Source organism: Oncorhynchus kisutch, linkage group LG20, assembly GCF_002021735.2.
Source record: "Oncorhynchus kisutch isolate 150728-3 linkage group LG20, Okis_V2, whole genome shotgun sequence".
NCBI lineage: Eukaryota > Metazoa > Chordata > Actinopteri > Salmoniformes > Salmonidae > Oncorhynchus > Oncorhynchus kisutch.
Genome location: NC_034193.2, coordinates 43767543 through 43789206, shown reverse-complemented (window position 1 = coordinate 43789206; position 21664 = coordinate 43767543). Strand labels below are relative to the sequence as shown.

The 21664-nt window shown below is 42.9% G+C and overlaps 3 protein-coding genes across 4 annotated transcripts; 2 read left to right on the top strand and 1 right to left on the bottom strand.

The window, feature by feature from the left end:
- Positions 1-62: 62 nt before the first annotated feature.
- LOC116355512 (protein FAM83B-like) lies at positions 63-6951 on the top strand. The gene is made up of 5 exons (XM_031799816.1): positions 63-238; positions 594-1100; positions 2137-2301; positions 3632-3756; positions 3981-6951. Exons 2-5 carry the CDS (start codon positions 648-650, stop codon positions 6250-6252), a joined length of 3015 nt encoding a protein of 1004 aa, XP_031655676.1. The 5' UTR covers positions 63-238; positions 594-647; the 3' UTR covers positions 6253-6951.
- On the bottom strand, positions 6354-10011 carry LOC109865293 (lengsin-like). The gene is made up of 4 exons (XM_020453396.2): positions 9767-10011; positions 8702-9404; positions 8396-8559; positions 6354-8231 (listed from the first exon to the last, which is right to left on the bottom strand). The coding sequence occupies exons 1-4, from the start codon at positions 9809-9811 to the stop codon at positions 7017-7019; spliced, it is 2127 nt and encodes a 708-aa protein (XP_020308985.2). The 5' UTR covers positions 9812-10011; the 3' UTR covers positions 6354-7016.
- A 7007-nt stretch (positions 10012-17018) lies between these two features.
- Positions 17019-21255, top strand: ptp4a1 (protein tyrosine phosphatase 4A1). 2 transcript variants are annotated; one of them, XM_031799815.1, is made up of 7 exons: positions 17058-17219; positions 18348-18557; positions 18807-18949; positions 19162-19254; positions 19382-19512; positions 19767-19841; positions 20134-21255. In XM_031799815.1, the coding sequence occupies exons 3-7, from the start codon at positions 18845-18847 to the stop codon at positions 20249-20251; spliced, it is 522 nt and encodes a 173-aa protein (XP_031655675.1). In that variant the 5' UTR covers positions 17058-17219; positions 18348-18557; positions 18807-18844; the 3' UTR covers positions 20252-21255. The 2 variants fall into 2 exon arrangements, with proteins under 2 accessions (XP_031655674.1, XP_031655675.1); XM_031799814.1 differs by having other exon boundaries at positions 17019-17219; positions 18348-18949.
- Positions 21256-21664: the final 409 nt, after the last annotated feature.

Here is a 21664-nt window from a genome sequence, read left to right as displayed (position 1 = left end):
GAGGGAGGGACTCTCAAGTGATGTGTTTTGTCAAAGCGGTGAATAGGGTGAAAGACTACAGCAGGTTTGATCTGCAGCATCATCGACTGCTCACTTTTTAACTTCAGTCACACGACAGCGGTGCCAGTCAGGGTTGACTTGCTGGCTGTGATTCACAATGTTCAACTTACTGGACAATTGAACACATTCAATGGGATTTTAAAAGCAGAAAGAGCTGGTTATCATTGCTGACCATGAAGTAAGTCTAGTTTGTTGACATTATGACATTCAATTGAGTGCAAGGCCTCTTTTCTGTCTCCCCTGAAATGTTCAGGAAGATTTGAAAAGATCCTTTGGTGTACTGTCTGTACTTGAATTTCCACACAGGTGGAGTGTATTTTCTACAAATGTACTAACTAAAGCATGTCTACGCAAATATGGTAAAAGCAAACAGTTATTGGAAGTTTCACATGTGCTAGTTTGTGAGTCAACCGTTTCACTTAAATGGGTTTGGCCTTAGGTTGTGGCATTTTACATAGTGAAGATGACAATAGCACAAGTCACAATTTCATCAGTTCTGTCATAACACATGATATATTGTATATATTTTTAAGGTAATAACCCCATTCTACATAAATCAGAGATCCTCTCAGGGGGAGATCATACAAATGGAATCCAAGCTCTCCTGTCTGTTGTCCTTCAAAGAAGACATGATTCCAGTGGAATACATTCAGCCACACTACAAGGAGTCCTACCGGCTTGCCATCTACGCTCTGGTCAGTGGGGGTAGAGATGCCTACCAGGAGTACCTCAAAGCCGAACAACTCAGTGTCTTTCTCTCTGAAGAGGAGGTCATCTTCATTTTGGACAATGCAGAGTTGCCAGTCCCGGAGGATGAGGATTATGAAGCAGGGAAACGTAAAAGTGAAGAAAATGTCATAGCTCCCTCGACTTACTTCCCCACTGAGTCAGATGAGGAGGTTCCTGACCTTGACCTCGGCTGGCCAGAGGTCACCAATGAGAACGTGGAGACAAACATCAGCCTGCTTTTCCACCCTCCCAGACACAACACACCGACCATCAAAGAGACGATACGTAAACAAATCCAAGAGGCAAGACAGGTAACGAGGCACAATAATATAATTTCCCATCAATAATTTTGCAGTGTCTGGTATTTACTGTTATGGTTTGTACAACTTCACATTCCCGGGTTTGAATTGACTTTCTCACAGAGTAGCATTTCCCACAGGTGCACATGTTGAGATTTTTTTTAATGTTCAGTTAAATGTCTGTGGCATATCAACCACCTAAGCCTGTCTCAACCGGTTTCAAGGTAGGCCTACTGAAATGTTAGCTTCCCACGTCATGGCTGCTTGCCAGACTTATTGTGCTCTGAAAGGTTTCCACTTATCATCCTTACAATTGGATATGTAATTCCAGAAGGTTAAAAAAGGGTGTGTGTGGATAACAAAAGTCATTGTTACTTCTCAAAACAGCACATACTGTGCTGTACAGACAGTGCACTTTTGAATACCGCAATTACTCAATGTTGGCGAAGCTACTCTGAAAATGTAGTTTACCGAGCTACCAATTACTTCACACTGGAAGAAGTTAAGCTACACTGAAGCAATCCTTAAGAAAAATATAGTTTACTTATCTAAAGTTATTTTGAAAAAGTAGTTCACTACTTTGTGAAAAAGGATCACATATAAATCTGAAATGTCATTGACGCCAAATTGCAAGAACAGATTGCTCTGGAGTCAGATGTGTAATTTAGCCTATTAAACACAAAAAGTGAGAATAGGGCAGGGCTGATGCAGAAAAAGAAATGAAATTCTTGCCTACTTCACCCATGTTTTAGTTTTAGAAAAAAAGTAGTGTATAGTTCCACACCACTACATTGCAAAACAAGCAATTAACTACTGAAAATGTTTGAATTTAGTTCAACTACCACCAAGCTACTGAAAAACTGTAATCAAATTAATAGTTGAACTACATGTAGTTCACTACTCCCCAACACAGCAATTACTACACAGAAAAAGACATGAGGCACCATTTCAGATTTGGTGACCAAGTTCTGAGACTTCTACTTTCAATAAACCTCTGTTGTTCCCACAACTGATAATGAAGCGTATTCTTCATTCCTTTCTATTCTAGGTTATTGCTATAGCGATGGATGTCTTCACTGACGTTGATATTTTTAAGGAGATTATCAATGCAACTACTAGGGGAGTGATGGTCTACATACTTCTTGATGACTTCCAATTCAAAAGCTTTCTGAATATGGCTAAGAGCGCAGGTGTCCAAATCCAAGAGCTCAAGGTAAGGAATTTTATTTGAAATACTTCGCCAAAATGTAAATGAACTACAACAAAAACTTCTGCTTCGTCCAATGAAATACCACCATTTTTCTACACATAATTTGTGTATCCCATTACACTGTGTGTATAAAAAAAATAGGAAGACCTTCCTAATATTGAGTTGCACACCCTTTTGCCCTCAGAAAAGCCTCAATTAGTCAGGGCATGGACTCACAGGGATGTTGGCCCATGTTGACTCGAATGCCTCCCACAGTTAAAGTCAAGATGACTGGATGTCCTTTGGGCGGTGGACCATTCTTGATACGTATGGGAAGTGGTTGAGCTCAAAAAATCCAGCAGCATTGCAGTTCTTGACACACTTAAACCAGTACGCCTGGCAACTACTACCATACCCTTTTCAAATGCACTTAAGTAGTTTGCCTTGCCTGTTCATCCTCTAAATGGCACACATACAGTACAAAATCAATGTCTCAATTGTCCCAAAGCTTAAAAATGATTCTTTAACCTGTCTCCTCTCCTTCAATCTACACTGATTGAAGTAGATTTAACAAGTGACATCAATAAGGGATCATGGCCTTCACCCAGATTCATCTTGTCAGTCTATGTCATGGAAAGGGCAGGCGTTCCTAATGTTTTCTACACTCAGCGTATATTCACAAAGGAACTGTAAGAGCTTAAATCCTGATTAAATTGTATTTATCTGATTTATTTAACCTTTATTTTATCAGGGCGTCATACTGAGACCAAGGTCTCTTTCAATGCATAGCAGGAGTTTGTCAGTGGCATGACCTTTTAACTATTGGCAGGAGTCTTCGCGCATTAGCAATGACATTTGCTCCACACCCTTGGTGGAAATGCAGTAGTCATTTACCGGTGTGTCTATTTCCCCTGAAGCATCATCAGTGTATTAACATGCTAGATGTCATCAGCGGGTTTATTTCATGGCGTTTATGGTGCAGTGCCAGGCTTGTTCTTGTTGCAAAGTGTCTTTACCCTTTGTCTCAAATGGATAGATCGAGAACTTGTTTTTGAGCAAAAACAACGTTTCCCGATGAAAGATGAAATGTGTTTGTTATCTCGCTGTAACACTTAATCATTCCAAACCAATTTTCTGGTTGGCCTCCTGTCAATGGTTTTGGGGATGGTTGTCACAAGTTTGTTAAGGTTAGAGTTGTAGTAGTGTGTGTGTGTGTGTGTGTGTGTGTGTGTGTGTGTGTGTGTGTGTGTGTGTGTGTGTGTGTGTGTGTGTGTGTGTGTGTGTGTGTGTGTGTGTGTGTGTGTGTGTGTGTGTGTGTGTGTGTGTGTGTGAAAAATTCTTCTGTCTTGTTCAGAACCTGCGAGTTCGGACAGTGAAAGGACAGCAGTACATGTGTCGATCTGGAGCAAAGTTCCATGGATCTTTGGAGCAGAGGTTTCTTTTGGTGGACTGCAAAACAGTGTTGTACGGCACATACAGGTATGTCTAACCTAGTACAACCAACTCTGTCCACTCTATTGCATTTCAAACATAAATCTGTTCACAAACTCTTCCTTATACTTGTTAAATACAGTATGTTAAATATAGTATTATACATTACATAGCATACTAACATTAAGTATTCATGGAGTTTTATATATAACTAACCGGATGACTGCATTTATTTATTATAATACCTTTCTTTTGATCTCCCTTTTCTCCAGCTTCATGTGGTCCTTTGAGAAGATCAACCTCAGCATGGTCCTGGTGGTCACAGGGCAGCTGGTGGGCTCCTACGACGAGGAGTTCAGACGTCTGTTCGCCCGATCCACTCTTCCCGCCACTCTCTCTCAGGAGAGACACTCCCAGAAAGAGCCGGCTACGTCCACATACGACCCTTATTCTGGTCGGAACTTCGGGAGCAGACTCTCGCTTGACCAGATTCACATGCGATCCCGTGGGAGACAGCTTGGCTTGATGAGCTCTACCGGTCAACAGAAGGACGATCGATACAACAATGGACAGATGGTCAAAAGAGGACTGAGCTTTCAGGACAGACTGAATCAATCTCACTGCACCGATATGGTGAAACTTGTGAGGGGACACAGCTACGCCGGAGAGCTGCCGCGGAGAGGGAATTCCACAACTCACTTGAGGAATGTAAGAGATGAAGCTGGCGGCGCTCACGGTGCCCCTGAGAGAGGCAGATGCAGCGAGGATCTACTGTTACCAGGCAGGATGAATCATTACACGCAGAAGAGGTACGGCATTGACCAACAGCATGTACTCCCTTACAGCAGTGAGAACTCACTTAACAGGTGGAAAATCGACTCGTACCTCAATAACAGTGATGCGACCCTAGGGGAGCCAGTTGATAATCTGCATCTGCCTGACAGCACTCAGAACCCAAACACATCATCCCGGATGAGAACATCAGTCCTCTTCAACAGCCGCCTGACAGAGCAGTCTGAAACTCCTAACTATATGTCTGAGCACTCTGTGACATCTCCACAAGGCAGTCTATGGATGCTATCTCCACAGGGCAGTCTAAGAGTGACATCCCCACAGAGCAGTCTAGGAGTGACATCTCCACAGGGCAGTCTAGGTGGCCTAAGCAACTTCCAAACCCAACTGACCCCTGCTAGATTGAGGGAGAGTCAGACGAGACTGGAAGAGATCAGACAGAAAAGGCTCAGTTTACATGAGTATGAGGAACCTGTCAGCAACTTAAGGCCAGGGCAGAGCCAGGATTCTCACCGGCTGTCTATTTTCTCTACTCTGGAAAGAGCTAAAGGAAGGTCGTCAGAGAGAGGCCTGGATAAAACGCACAGTGCGGCAGAGCTAGCAGGCAGCTCAGAACACAGTTCTATTCAAGGACCTTCCAGCCGCAGAGAGGAACTCAACCCAGGAGGTCAACAGGAAGAGGAAAACAGAGTTGAAGACCAAAAATGTAAACTAACCAACTTTAGTGATGCGCAAAAGTCTGTCTCACAATACGATATCACGACCAAGACAGAGAGGAATCCTCTTGATGACTGGCAAGAGCCTCTCTCTAGGACGATGTCGGCAGCCCAACTGGGAATACAACTAAAGGAACCTTTGCTCAAGCCCTCCAACTTCAGACCAATTGGACTTAATGTGGAGAGCTCTAAAGCGCTAACATCTTTGATTGGAATACCAGAGGAGAAGGAGGGCCCCACCAGGAAGAGTCATGACTCCGCTGACCAGCTGGCCAACAGCTCTGACTTGGTGCTCTCCGCAGACAAAGAGGAAACATGCCAAAGTGCGAATCCATTGAAACCCAGAACTTCAGTGGAATCAATAATGAATATAGTGCATGCCAATGTTTCAGTGGAGAAAACGTCACACAAAGAAGAAGGAGCAGAACTCCAAAGGCAGAATTCATTCAGATCCACAATTCAAAGGATAGGTTCAGTAAGATCAAAGCATTTAGTGCAGGCTGACATTTCCGCAGAGCAGAGAACCATCTCAGATCCTCCTGGAAAACCGTCAGCTGTGCGACTTACTACATCACCCAAAGGTCATTCTCCAAGCCCGTCCAGGTCATCACACATTGCGGCTGACACTGAAACCGAAAAGGAACAACTATATAATTCTCCCAGCCCAGCAGGTAAATCCTCATCTCCTGGGTTAACGACTAGCTGGGTTAGAAGGAGCTTTAGAAAGAAATGTGTACCGGACCAGGACTCCCTGAGCTCCACAAACACTGTGGAGAGTCAAGCATCAATTCATTCAGACACCGGGCGGAAACGAGCGTATAGCCGGTTTGAGAGTTTTGTTTCATTTGACAACAAGCCTTCTGATAAACCGACAACAGCTACTACGAACCGATATGACTCAGACAAGCACGGGAGTTTGTTTGTGAGACATCCCCCTGTTAGTTCCATGCACCGCTATCAGACTGAAACTACTCCCAATGAAAATAAGCTTGGCCGATTCATACAACGGGTGGGGAATCTCATCAGCAAGAAGTGAATGTTTCAATGATGTCTACGATCAAGGCAATAACAGCGCTGTTCTATGACAGGGTTTGTATTGTAAATTAGACTGTTAAGTCTTAAGGGAATTTGCATGTATTTTTTGTGCACTGGTTATGGGATACATTTTATTGTACAAATGTTGGAATGTTCTAATATGGCAAGTGTGCTAATTCTGATAAAGCAATATCATTTTTATTCCTTACAAGTGAAATGGTCAGTTAGATTGTCCCTTAGTTGTCAATTGAATACCCCAAACGTGAGTATATTACTGTCCTTTGTTTTGAGTTCATAGTAGACATTTCGTTTTAAAAAGTGCATACATGCATATGAAAAGAATTGCTTCAATATAAGGTACCCTGTGCTGTGTGTTCAGCTATACATGTCAAATAAGTTTCAATGTCAGTATTCAGTGTGAAGTGGCCAGTTTCCTTTCATACGTTTTCCCATGGCACTGTAATAGGTTGAGAATGTTATTTATGTTTGCGTACCATACTGACAGCTATCTACTGTAAGGCATCATAATTCAAGACCCAAAACCCCAGTTGTTTCCTGCTCTCTTTTTAAAGAAATCTGATTAAATGTGATAATTCATTTTCAATTCATTTGGGCCCTGCACACAGATGTTGATATTTCAATCATGTTTTTATTGTTTTCTGTCAAATATGGAATAAAAAAAGATATATGTTGAAAGAAAGCATTGTGTGAATTCGATCAATCCATTTGTTTAACAGGAATCCGACTGTACAACATTGAGTACTTCTATATGAAATATTCCAGACATTTGTTCCTCTCTGCATCCAATTCTTCAGTCTCAATCTCAAATTGCTTCAGAGCAATAAAATACTGCACAAATGGTTCTCCCAGCGCTCCGCGAATCACATGGTCTTCGCTCAAAGCCACCAGAGCGTCTTCCAGCTTCACAGGGATGGAAAACTGCTGTTTCCCCAGCTGGGTGTGGGTGGAGGCCCTGGTCAGACCCGTCTCAGTCGCCAGGTTGCGTTTGATACCGTCCAGTCCTGCCGCCACGGTGGCCGCCAGCACCACGTATGGGTTAGCCATGGCCGAGCCCAGCTTGTTGTCGATATGCATCTCCCGCCCGCCATGGCATTTTACATTGAAGGCGCTGCTGTTGTCGTTGTAGCCGTAGGTGGCGTAGAGCACGTTGTGCTTGGGGTCTTTAACCTTCTTGGCGATGTGGCTGCGGCAGCTCAGCCCAGGGGAGAGCAGGCAGCTCAGGGCGGCCGAGTGGCTCAGGAGCCCCGCAAGCCACTTCCTGCCAATCTCCGACAGCTCCCCTCCGCCATGGTCCCCGGTGTGGAAGAGACTACGGCGGCCGTTGGCGTCCCAGAGAGAGTGGGAAAGCACCCCGGCATTGTACAGGCTGTCGTCGGTGAAGAAGCTGGCGATGTAGCTGTGTTTCCTCGCCATCTCTTTGATGCCGGTACGGAACGTGAAGGCGGTGTCGGCGGCCGCGATGCCAAACTCCGGCCTCAGGTTGATCTCCATCTGGCCGGGCACCATGGCTGAGGCCAAACTGTCCACGTCGGCCCCCATGCAGTACATCCCATTCACCAGCTGCTGGAAGAAGGGCAGGTCGTGGTTGCTGGCCAGGGTGGTGGCGGGGAACAGAATGGTCTTGGGGCCCACCCTGTCGGGCGCTCCCAGGACACAACACTCGTAGGTGAAGGAAGAGTACAGGGAGAAACCCATGCTCTGGAGCTGCCCCATCAGCTGCTTGGCAATGAGGCGGGGTGCGGTGCGCAGGGGGCTGCCGGTTATCATGCAGGGGTCACAGATGACCCGGGCCGTCTGCTCAGCCCAGGGCAGCACCCTGAAGGTCGACAGGTCTGGGATAAGCAGCACGTCGCTGCTGAAGTTGGCAGGGTTGTTGGCGTGGTCCACCTCACAGCTCTTAGGGCTCAGGGTCAGCTCTAGGTAGCTTCTTGGCATCGGCACCCCGTACATTGCTTTCTCCTGTAAAGATTTAAAATACATTTACATCATGGGATTTTTCCTATAGGCAAGCATAACCATTGAGCAACCATTTAAACAAATAGCATTATAACATTGTGGGTTGTCTCAATACACTATAGCTAGTATGTTTCAGGATGTTTGTGTACTGTGTGTGAGATGATTACATGAAAGAAGCGGACTGGCACTGTCTTAGACCTGGACACCCCATGGAGATCCGTGGCCTCGAAGCGGACAAAGTTGATATTCTCCCGGACAATCTGCTGCTTGATGTGCTCCATGGCTGAGAAGCTCTGAGTCCCAGACTTATCCATGTTGTCTTTACTGTTATCTATGAGAACAAGAGCCAAAAGCAACTATCATGTCTGTAAAAAAAGATGTTCGCCCGTGATGGAACTACTGTATTAGCTACAAGTTTATTAAAAAAATGTAATAAAAGCTTTTTGATAAAACTAATCCCAAACCAGACTGACCTGTTTGTGAGTTCCAGGTCTCTCCACAGTTGGCACTACTGTTCTCGAACGTGGACGACCGAACTCCGGATTGCCTGTTTGCTCCAGTCACATCTGACGAGTCCATCCCGGAGCCAAGCTGGAGGGAGCTGCTGTCCCTGCACCTGGTGGACACCCTCCTGGAAACATCAGAGTGGGGCTTGAAAGTGGTGAAGGAGGACTGGGACTCCGGACGTCCATCTCCTCTGTTGGTCCCATGCAGGTTGGTCCCATGCAGGTAGGTGTAAGGGGCTGGGCTTCCAGGACGCCTCCCCTCCTCCTTCCCCCGGGCACCAAGCATGGAACTATCCTTCAGGATACTCTTCAACTCATCCATGGTCTGTCGGGAGACCCCCACCTCGCTGTTGGACGCCCTTTGGCTGTAGGTGCAACCCTCTCTGGACCACTCCACCCTGGAGGGAGGGCCCTCATCCTGCCTGGGCCGGTCCCTCTCTGAAGACCCAGAGGGCCTGTGGGAGTGGGTAGAGGGGCTGATAGAGATGATGGTGGTGTTGTTTTCTGAGGGTCTGGGGCTGCTCACGTAGTCGGAGTGGTGGACTATGGACGGCCCCCCTCTGTCCCAGTCCACTGGGGCCACGTGTTTCCCACTCACCTTCACTCCCTTCTTCTTGCCCAGGCTCATTCCACTGCCATCTACCTGGTCTCTGAGCTTACTAGAGCCCTCCTGGAAACACCACCCAACCACCAAAAATATACAGTATTTGAAATACTTTTTCAAATATATTTATTATATAGTTATTAATAAACATATATATTTATGAATATATATATATACACATTTGAATACTTACAACAAATAGATTACAATTAAATGAACCATGCATTTGTTACACCATATTAAAACAAAAGGAATGGAAAGGAACACATTTTTTTTTGCATTTTCTTTTTCAATAGTGATGTTCTTTAAGATTATTCAATTCAGTTACCATTCATGAGCAAAAAAACAACAACAATGTTGTGTCCAAATCCAAAACACCATACTGGGATTTACAGGTCTAAAAAATATAAAAGAGCTAGAGATGTTACCTCGAGAACGAGATCCTCTGAGTCATGCATTCCTTTCATACTCATTTGTGAGTTTTGACCTGAGATTTGAGTGCCTTCATTTGAAACCAGAGCTATGCTCACACATTTCTTTTATGGACAATTGGCACAATGGTGATGGATTGGAAAATTCTCTCACCACACCCATGAGCACTCCTGTTGGACACTGGTATCCACTGACAACTGGTAGAGACTGAAACACGTCTGCTTTCACCCCAGTGGCTATTAACATTGACAATTCAATATCCCTCTTTGTGTCAATGCAAAGGGAGGTGGAGACAAAAACACACAGCTCAGCTATTTTGTTTGTGCATCCAATCATGACACTCAGGCAGTTTCTAGAAAGATGCATTTTGTTCAAAAGTACTTTTTCTAGAATAATGAGAAACATTAACACATTTATCAGGCATCTATAATAGATGTTGTAACTCTAACTTTTTGCTGATATAAACTCTTTGATGGTAAAGAATTAGGCTACTGGCTGTGTTAAATAAAACTAGATTTGATATGGCTTCACAAAACCTTTATATCAAGACTGGGACCAAATATGTTCTCTTTTCTATAATAATTTCTATAATGAGATTAATTTATATTTAGATTAACTTGTGCAACATTGGCATAGGACCTAGATTGAATTTAGTGCTCATCCAGGATACTGTCACAACTTGATAACAACTTAATTACAATATTATTAAGAACAACTATACTACTATATTATATCCTAAAATACTTTTCAGTGAAATACCTAATAAGATAAATGTTTTAGTAATATAGACCACAGTACAGCATAGCCTAGCTATAGCCTAATTATAAATACCTACAAAATAGTGCATTTTACCTGCTAAGATGTGTGCATCATGATGTTTACAATTCCGGTTACTCAACTTTTGAAAGAATAGCCTATTTGTTGCCACATAGGCCTAACAGGGCCTAAATTATGGTCGTCACTGGCTTCTATGAGAAGGACACTATTCCAGCCCGCAAATCGGATGTGAGCATTCCTGCATCTGCAGGAAGCCCTCTTTATACTTCTATTCGTCAATTTTTAAACTATAGTCTCAGTCGGTATTCAAGTAATAATAAGGAATTCTCCTCGACCACAAATTGAGGAAAACCAACATTATGTCCTATTGACCCCCATTGTAAAAGAGGCAACATCCCCCCCCCAAAAAAATGCACTGTCATGTTAACAAGCAACATGTTAACATGAACAGGACATGTCAAAGTAAAATGGACAATATGGAATGGACAATGTGTTGTCCTGGAGTTCCACCCCATTGTCATGATCAGAGGCTTCAAGTTTGTATCCGTAAACTAGACGTCTTTTTTGGTGTTTTACAAATGGTAGGCTTACCACATATTTTATTTTATTTATTTCACCTTTATTTAACCAGGTAGGCAAGTTGAGAACAAGTTCTCATTTACAATTGCAACCTGGCCAAGATAAAGCAAAGCAGTTTGACACATACAACAACACAGAGTTACACATGGAGTAAAACAAACATACAGTCAATAATACAGTAGAAACAAGTCTATATACGATGTGAGCAAATGAGGTGAGATAAGGGAGGTAAAGGCAAAAAAAAGGCCATGGTGGCAAAGTAAATACAATATAGCAAGTAAAACACTGGAATGGTAGATTTGCAGTGGAAGAATGTGCAAAGTAGAAATAAAAATAATGGGGTGCAAAGGAGCAAAATAAATAAATAAATAAAATAAAATAAATACAGTAGAAAGAAAGAGGTAGTTGTTTAGGCTAAATTATAGATGGGCTATGTACAGGTACAGTAATCTGTGAGCTGCTCTGACAGCTGGTGCTTAAAGCTAGTGAGGGAGATAAGTGTTTCCAGTTTCAGAGATTTTTGTAGTTCGTTCCAGTCATTGGCAGCAGAGAACTGGAAGGAGAGGCGGCCAAAGGAAGAATAGGTTTTGGGGATGAGCGCGTGCTACAGGTGGGTGATGCTATGGTGACCAGCGAGCTGAGATAAGGGGGGACTTTACCTAGCAGGGTCTTGTAGATGACCTGGAGCCAGTGGGTTTGGTAACGAGTATGAAGCGAGGGCCAGCCAACGAGAGCGTACAGGTCGCAATGGTGGGTAGTATATGGGGCTTTGGTGACAAAACGGATGGCACTGTGATAGACTGCATCCAATTTGTTGAGTAGGGTATTTGAGGCTATTTTGTAAATGACATCGCCGAAGTCGAGGATTGGTAGGATGGTCAGTTTTACAAGGGTATGTTTGGCAGCATGAGTGAAGTTGCGAAATAGGAAGCCAATTGTAGATTTAATTTTGGATTGGAGATGTTTGATGTGGGTTTGGAAGGAGAGTTTACAGTCTAACCAGACACCTAGGTATTTGTAGTTGTCCACGTATTCTAAGTCAGAGCCGTCCAGAGTAGTGATGTTCGACAGGCGGGCAGGTGCAGGCAGCGATCGGTTGAAGAGCATGCATTTAGTTTTACTTGTATTTAAGAGCAATTGGAGGCCACGGAAGGAGAGTTGTATGGCATTGAAGCTTGCCTGGAGGGTTGTTTACACAGAGTCCAAAGAAGGGCCAGAAGTATACAGAATGGTGTCGTCTGCGTAGAGGTGGATCAGAGACTCACCAGCAGCAAGAGCGACATCATTTATGTATACAGAGAAGAGAGTCGGTCCAAGAATTGAACCCTGTGGCACCCCCATAGAGACTGCTAGAGGTCCGGACAACAGACCCTCCGATTTGACACACTGAACTCTATCAGAGAAGTAGTTGGTGAACCAGGCGAGGCAATCATTTGAGAAACCAAGGCTGTCGAGTCTGCCGATGAGGATGTGGTGATTGACAGAGTCGAAAGCCTTGGCCACATCAATGAATACGGCTGCACAGTAATATTTCTTATCGATGGCGGTTAAGATATCGTTTAGGACCTTGAGCGTGGCTGAGGTGCACCCATGACCAGCTCTGAAACCATATTGCATAGCAGAGAGGATATGGTGAGATTCAAAATGGTCGGTAATCTGTTTGTTGACTTGGCTTTCGAAGACCTTAGAAAGGCAGGGTAGGATAGATATAGGTCTGTAGCAGTTTGGGTCAAGAGTGTGTCCCCCTTTGAAGAGGGGGATGACCGCAGCTGCTTTCCAATCTTTGGGAATCTCAGACGATACGAAAAAGAGGTTGAACAGGCTAGTAATAGGGGTGGCAACAATTTCGGCAGATAATTTTAGAAAGAAAGGGTCCAGATTGTCTAGCCCGACTGATTTGTAGGGGTCCAGATTTTGCCGCTCTTTCAGAACATCAGCTGACTGGATTTGGGAGAAGGAGAAATTGGGAAGGCTTGGGCGAGTTGCTGTGGGGGGTGCAGTGCTGTTGACCGGGGTAGGGGTAGCCAGGTTGAAAGCATGGCCCGCCGTAGAAAAATGCTTATTGAAATTCTCAATTATAGTGGATTTATCGGTGGTGACAGTGTTTCCTATCTTCAGTGCAGTGGGCAGCTGGGAGGAGGTGTTCTTATTCTCCATGGACTTTACAGTGTTCAAACTTTTTTGAGTTAGTGTTGCAGGAAGCAAATTTCTGCTTGAAAAAGCTAGCCTTGGCTTTTCTAACTGCCTGTGTATATTGGTTTCTAGCTTCCCTGAAAAGCTGCATATCACGGGGGCTGTTCGATGCTAATGCAGAACACCATAGGATGTTTTTGTGTTGGTTGAGGGCAGTCAGGTCTGGGGAGAACCAAGGGCTATATCTGTTCCTGGTTCTAATTTTCTTGAATGGGGCATGCTTATTTAAGATGTTTAGGAAGGCATTTAAAAAAAAAAAAAACAGGCATCCTCTACTGACGGGATGAGATCAATATCCTTCCAGGATACCCCGGCCAGGTCGATTAGAAAGGCCTGCTCGCTGAAGTGTTTCAGGGAGCGTTTGACAGTAATGAGTGGAGGTCGTTTGACCGCTGACCCATTACGGATGCAGGCAATGAGGCAGTGATCGCTGAGATCTTGGTTGAAGACAGCAGAGGTGTATTTAGAGGGCAAGTTGGTTAGGATGATATCTATGAGGGTGTCCGTGTTTACGGCTTTGGGGAGGTACCTGGTAGGTTCATTGATAATTTGTGTGAGATTGAGGGCATCAAGCTTAGATTGTAGGATGGCTGGGGTGTTAAGCATGTTCCAGTTTAGGTCCCCTAGCAGCACGAGCTCTGAAGACAGATGGGGGGCAATCAGTTCACATATGGTGTCCAGAGCACAGCTGGGGGCAGAGGGTGGTCTATATCAGGCGGCAACGTTGAGAGACTTGTTTTTAGAGAGGTGGATTTTTAAAAGTAGAAGTTCAAATTGTTTGGGTACAGACCTGGATATTAGGACAGAACTCTGCAGGCTATCTATGCAGTAGATTGCAACACCGCCCCCTTTGGCAGTTCTATCTTGTCTGATAATGTTGTAGTTAGGGATGAAAATGTCCGAATTTTTGGTGGTCTTCCTAAGCCAGGATTCAGACACAGCTAGAACATCCGGGTTGGCAGAGTGTGCTAAAGCAGTGAATTAAACAAACTTAGGGAGGAGGCTTCTAATGTTAACATGCATGAAACCAAGGCTATTACGGTTACAGAAGTCATCAAAAGAGAGTGCCTGGGGAATAGGAGTGGAGCTAGGCACTGCAGGGCCTGGATTCACCTCTACATCACCAGAGGAAAAGAGGAGGAGTAGGATAAGGGTATGGCTAAAAGCAATGAGAATTGGTCGTCTAGAACGTCTGGAACAGAGAGTAAAAGGAGGTTTCTGGGGGCGATGAAATAGCTTCAAGGTATAATGTACAGACAAAGGTATGGTAGGATATGAATACAGTGGAGGTAAACCTAGGTATTGAGTGATGATGAGAGAGATATTGTCTCTAGAAACATAATTGAAACCAGGAGATGTCACCGCATGTGAGGGTGGTGGAACTAATAGCTTGGATAAGGTATAGTGAGCAGGACTAGAGGCTCTACAGTGAAATAAGCCAATAAACACTAACCAGAACAGCAATGGACAAGGCATATTGACATTAAGGAGAGGCATGCTTAGTCGAGTGATCAAAAGGGTCCAGTGAGTAGTGAGGTTGGTTGGGGTCACGGCGATTCAGACAGCTAGCCGGGCCATCGGTAGCAAGCTAGCATAGGATGGAGGTAGATGAGCGCACATAAAATTTGATTTCTGGAAACACTGTAGGCTACACCTCAGTAAGCTCGGACTGATGCTAATGCCTTTTGGACGTTTATTTTGGTGCAGTCCGAACCGGCCTTGATTTCCACATCCACGGACATTGGTTTTTGGTCCGGTCTGAATCAAATCTAAACCAATCATAGGCATCTATGTTTGGTTCAGATTTGGTGCGGTCAAGACCTGCCTTGATTTCAACGTCAACGGACATAGATTTTTGGTCCGGCCTGGTCTGCTTCACAAGCGTTCCCAGATATCTTGCGAAGTTGCGCCTCTGAGTTTAGAAACTCTGTGAGGAAGATGTCATGCTCTAGGGGGGGTTCATGCAGAAGCCGATAGGGTGTTCAAGGGGGGGGGGGGGGGGGGGGGGGGGTGTTCATGCAGAAATCAACGGAATGCTTGAGGGGGGTGGGGGTTCCTGCAAATGCAGGAATGCCCACATGCAGGAAAGCTCTGAATTGTGGGCTACAGTTGCACACTATTGGCTTCTGTAGCCACAAAGTCATAAACATTTTTATACGATTTCTCAGCTTTATAGGTGAACAGTCAAAATCATGTTTTTCATGAAATTGGATGATATTTTAAGGAAGCCAGATCAAAGTATGATGACCAAAGTATGAAAAATGACTGTTGCCGCTACATTGATAAAGTTTGATCATAAAGTTACTGGTCCCCTCCGCCCCTCCCCCCATGTCAAACACTATTCATTACTAAGAAGAAAAGGTGACATCACCTTAACTCTCATTTTAGTACACCAACGGTAACATGATATTCTCTTACCTAATTTAAACAAGTACCGCTTGTAACCAATGATGGAGAAGGCGTGTTTGCAGAGGAGCATGGTTTATATAGCTAGATAGCTACTCTACTCGTGCCAAAGTATGACTGTAGGGTATCAGCAAATATAATTAAAAGTTTACCCTATTCATCTATGGCACAGACACTTATGCACTGAACAGAAATATAAACACAACAATTTCAACGATTTTACTGAACTACAGTTCAGATGATTAAATCAGTCAATTGAGATAAATTCATTACGCCTTAATCTATGGATTTCACATGACTGGGCAGGGGCGCAGTCATCGGTGAGCCAGGCCCAGTCAATTAGAATGAGTTTTTCCCCACAAAAGGGCTTTATTACAGACAGAAATACTCCTCAGTTTCATCAGGTGTCACCCGTCCAATGATCATGCTGTTTAATCAGCTTTGTCAATATGCCATACCTGTCAGGTGGATGGATTATCTTGGCAAAGAGAAATGCTCACTAATAGGGATGCAGACAAATATGTGCACAAATTTGGAGAGAAATAAGATTTTTGTGCGTATGGAACATTTCTGGGATCTTTTATTTCAGCTCCCCTTTCATCTGTGTCAGGTGTAAGCTAGTTCCTGGCTAGCTAGGTCTTCAGCCAGCATGGAACGAAAGGGGTGAGGGTTGTTCAAAACTCTGACGCAGTTGTCAAGTCAAGACATCCGTCAGTGCTGCTGTGAACCGCATCACAAGAGACATGCCAAATGGGATAATAAAAATAGATATCTTTGATGCAATTTCAGTGTTGTTGCAATTTCAATGTTGTTGCTTTGTGTATCACCAAATTTGCTTGAGATGATTTTACTGCAACACTGCTCAATGCATTCAAGTTGCTTGACATAGGCGTTTCAAAGAGCTGTCAGTCAAGGCGAGCTCATGAATATAAATCCACCCCACTCAGCCTGTATTTTCAAACTTCATGGTAGTTAGCCTTGAGATAAAAAAAAGTACTTTTCCTAGGCTGTCATTGAAAAAATAAGAATTTGTACTTAACTGACTTTCAAAGTTAAATAAAGGTCAGATAAAAAATAAATCCCTTAAATTAAGACCAAAAAGCAACAAAAAAATAGCTTATTTTGACTTTGTGGCTGTGAAAGCTATTGGAAACCCTAAATGATACGCATTTAATAGTCAATAATCAGGAATCCTTATTAAGTATTCAAACAGAGGTGAATAAAACGGAATAGTTGTCTTTTTTTGCGCAGGACTACAACTTGATCCCAGAGAACATGCACAGTTTGTAGGCTTTCTAGGGTGGGGTTTCAAGAGAGCTAGAGCTCTGAATAGTGATTGTCCATTTTCCTTGCGTCGTACTAGTCGAGTAGACGCCGGCTCCGCACGGAGGAATTGCCTTGACTGTATGGTGCAAAACCATTTAATATATTTACTTATTTTTAGGGACCGGCTGTATGATTAAGCTACAATCTTCAATGAGTAAGCATATCCCAGTAAGTGTCCATTTTCATTTAGCAATATTTTGTTACATTTTAGCTACTCGTGTGGTAATTCTGTATCAACTGCTCTTCAATTTGTCAAATGTTAAATCTCGGGCCTCTTCGAAACATACTTTGTTGTCTTTGTGAAATTGATACATCTGAGTTTTTCCTATGATTAACGGTATGTCAAAGGTGTATACGAAATTAAATAGGCTTTGCCGTTAGATTGCCATTTTATTCGAGGAAAACGAGGTGGTGGGTTGCCTTTGAGATCCATTTTCGACGTAGCTATTACCGTCGTATAAAATTTACGCATTTTTCTTATGAACTTGTCAGCAATATCATTGACAGTTTCTATAATCATTCTTACCTTAATTAACTCTAGTTTACTTAAACGAGGCGCTAAATACCTCCACTATTGAGGCGCTAAATACCTCACTATTCAACATTTCGTTTCTCTTATCTCAATGGACATTTACAAGCGCTCGACTATGAGGCCTCTATACCGGTGATGGCGCCGTCTGCCCTCACAAAGGACACTTTATCGAAATCCTCTTTCGTCATACTTATGTCAATTTCGGTTTGTTTGGGGTTTTTGTCGTTGGACTGACGTCTAGGTTTGACGTCATTTTATTGTCTCTTAATTAAAGGTCCAATTTGGCTCTAATGTTCAGAACAAAACATTATTTTACAGCCGGAGAATATCGGATTAACTATCCATACTTCAAACAGTTTTTGGAGCACCAGCCAGAGAAAAACATATATGCAATGCTTAGGGCTTGTGGCAAAAAAATTTGCTTTGCTGAAATTCTAACAAATCTTTCCTTCCGTCAACGAGGCATATAGTAGGCTTAATATGTAGATATTGCTACTTTTTGTATGCAATTATAAAGAGAAATAATATGTAGAGAGTTGAACTGTGACCTACGTAGGCTTTAGTAAGCTACATCCATCCTTCACACATTGGCAGTCATGTTAGACCCATAAATTTAGACCTATGGTTAGACCAGATCTGGGCTGAACAAGAGCAGCAATTATGTGTTTCCATAACCTTCGCTTTTTCAATTGTTTTAGCCATTTCCCCCTTGAGTTTAGAGGCCTTGTATCTTACTCCCTCCTCCTCCCCCTCATCTCTTGCAGCAGTTCTGTGGTGTTCTGGGTCACACATTTATGGAGTTTCTGAAGGGCAGTGGGGACTACTGCCAGGCACAGCACGCAGCTGCCTATGCAGACGAGTGAACAGCAGAACTCACCTCCTCTCCGAACACATTGGACCCACAGGAGGAAGATCTGAAACGTTGGCAGGATCAGGACACCTCCTAACCTACCAGCAGAACGAGCCTGGATGGGGTAACTCTACCTGCTGCACACTGCCCTCGTTGGCTTCTGCCTGGTCAGAATCAAGGGGGAACCTGTCTTGTTTTCCCAAAGGAGAAGGGGTTTGATTTTGGTTGTCCACACCCTTTTTTCTGTCAAATCTGACCTCCTTTCGCCCCATATTCTTCTTTAGCCCACTGGTCACGGTGTATTTTTATTGCGGGAATATAGTTTGACATTTTGTTGATATTACCTCTCCCTCTAAATAAGTGTTTTCGTTAGATTGTTTTGTGGAAGATCTCGTTTTTCCGTCTGTCACCATGGCGCGTATGAACCGACCTGCCCCCGTGGAGATCACCTACAAAAACATGAGGTTCCTCATTACCCACAATCCAACCAATGCCACTTTGAATAAATTCATTGAGGTGAGCCCTCACATCATTAACACAGTGACGATATCTGAAATGAATTTTGTTATAAAACGTAATGAATGTTCTGGATTCTCATAGGTAGTCCCTCTCTTCCATAGTATAAAGGGTCTGTTTAGAAAATATAAATGTTTTCCCTTTGTAGTATGTCAAATGTACAATGGCATATGTTGCAGGTCATATGAAAATAAACGTACGTTCTTCTACAGGAACTGAAGAAATATGGAGTGACCACCGTTGTGAGAGTATGTGAGGCCACCTATGATTCCACCTTGGTGGGGAAAGAGGGAATACAGGTTCTGGTAAGCTTCAACATCACTGTTTACATCTCCAATGCAGTACTCATTTACTACTATGTTACTACCGTCTTTGTTTTGGTTTCTGAGAAAGAGGGCAGATGAACTGATTTTCCCACTCCTCCACCAATAGGATTGGGCGTTTGATGATGGAGCTCCTCCCTCTAACCAGATTGTTGATGATTGGTTGAACCTCCTGAAGACGAAGTTTAGGGAGGAGCCGGGTTGCTGCATTGCTGTCCACTGTGTAGCTGGCCTTGGGAGGTAAACTAGTCTTTTTATTTCCCCTCTTAGTATAGAAACATATATAATCATGTAACAAGGATTTTAAAACGTGTAATAAGTATGTATATTCAGAATTGTGTTAGATTGATGATGCTAGTTCTTTGGTAAGAATGCCAAAACAACGATTGGCCATAATACACCGTATTAAAAAGTCCCATAGTACCCTAACTGCCTTTGTCAACTTTTCTTCTGAGTATTTACCCATGTGTTTTTTTGTGTGTTGTACTTACTAGAGCCCCTGTCATGGTTGCCCTGGCTTTGATTGAATGTGGGATGAAATATGAAGACGCTGTCCAGTTCATCCGGCAGTAAGTGATGCAAATACACTTTCATGTAGATCTCTATATACTGGTAGCTGCAGCATCTTAAAATGAAGGCTAAAACGCATTGTTTTGAAATAATTGGACTAAGCTGCAATTGAGAAGTTGACAGTTGAAATTGCGTTACATGTGCCTCAACCCTTTGTACAGTGTAAGTACATTGTAACAGTGGGTCATCTTTCATTCAAAAGGGGAGGCTAGTCTATAAAACCCACTGTTTTGAATGAATATCACTGGCCTGTAAATTTAGATAACGGCGATGTATTTTCTCTCGTAACAGGAAGCGTCGCGGAGCGTTCAACAGCAAGCAGCTTTTCTACCTGGAGAAGTATCGTCCAAAGATGCGCCTGCGCTTCAAAGACTCCAACGGCCACCGCAACAACTGCTGCATCCAGTAGTAAAGCCAACTAACTCATAGTCCATGCCAACAATGCCCCTATAAAAATACATTCATTTTTTTATCTTATCTACCTGGCAGGCTTGTTTTTTTTTTTGTAAATCCATTGTGTTAAAGTATTTCCACCGGAAATTCATTCGTAAATAATTCAAGTTTTCCCTTCTCAATTAAAAAAATGTCAAGTGTCAAAAAAAAGAAGAAGAGGTTAGTTCGTGAACAAGTGACAGTGAGTGAGTGTTCTCTATGTGTGCCCTTGGAATTGGAAAGGAGCACAGCCAGTGAAGTAATTTTGTGAACATCCAGATGTTGATTTATACATGTTGAACACAGCCCAAGGTTTTAATTGGCAAGGGTGCTTATTACTTTAAAAAATAACATTTAAAAAAAGTACTGTAATGATGATTTAACATGAGTAGTTAGGTATCCCTTTAAATTTTATGATTCAGTTCGATACTGAATAGAAAGATGTATGCCTTCCTCCACATGGTTAAAACTTGAAATGCCTTACAATTAAAATGGAACAAAAAAGGCAATCGAGTGGGTTTGTCATCCACTACATTAGAAAAGGTGTTTCTTTTTTACTTGGAACAAAAGAATGTTGCCTTTGTCTTGTGCAGGACGTCTACACACTTACGTCCTTTCAGTAACTATTTTTAATATGAAATGCTTAATTGTTGCAATATTTGTTTATTAAAAGTCTGGGACCTTTTATTTTTTTATTTTCTCTTATCAAATCTCGTTGATTAATTACTGCCATGTCCGAAATGTGATTTGTGTTTTTTCGCTTTGAAACTGGACTTCAACGTCTGCGATATTTTGTATGCCTTTTTATTTTGATGTGCGTAACTTAATACTTGGATACTTGATGATTTATGTATTTGAAAATGTGTATTATTAGGTTGGCTATTTATACTATCAATGGATGTGTGTTTTAGTACTGTGAGCAACAAATTGTAACTGTTCACCAACTTGTAAGAGTACATTAAAATGATACACTGAAAACAAGGTTTTGAATGGCATTTAATGCACTTTAATATAAAATTGTACTCCCATTAGTGAAGGCCTTTAATGCCTTACTTGTTTTACATTGGCCGTGTTTGGTTTAATGGATTGTCTCCCAGTGGGCTTGTTCTGCCTGTAGTACCAGCATTGGCACTAACAAAGATTTAGATCTGTCTATGGGACTGCTGACTGGAACTGTGGCAGAGAAGGAAGCAGATTACATACTGTTTCATAGAAGATCATGAGAAACCAATTCAGCTAATAATTTTTCCAAAAAACATGACTAACTGTACAAAAATAAGCTGTGAGCAGTCACAGTAGAGGTTTTCCCATGGTAAACGGCTTTAAACATTTAGTGACACATAACTTGCCATAATTAAGGTATACTTAAGTGCTTTTGGTTTAAATGAGA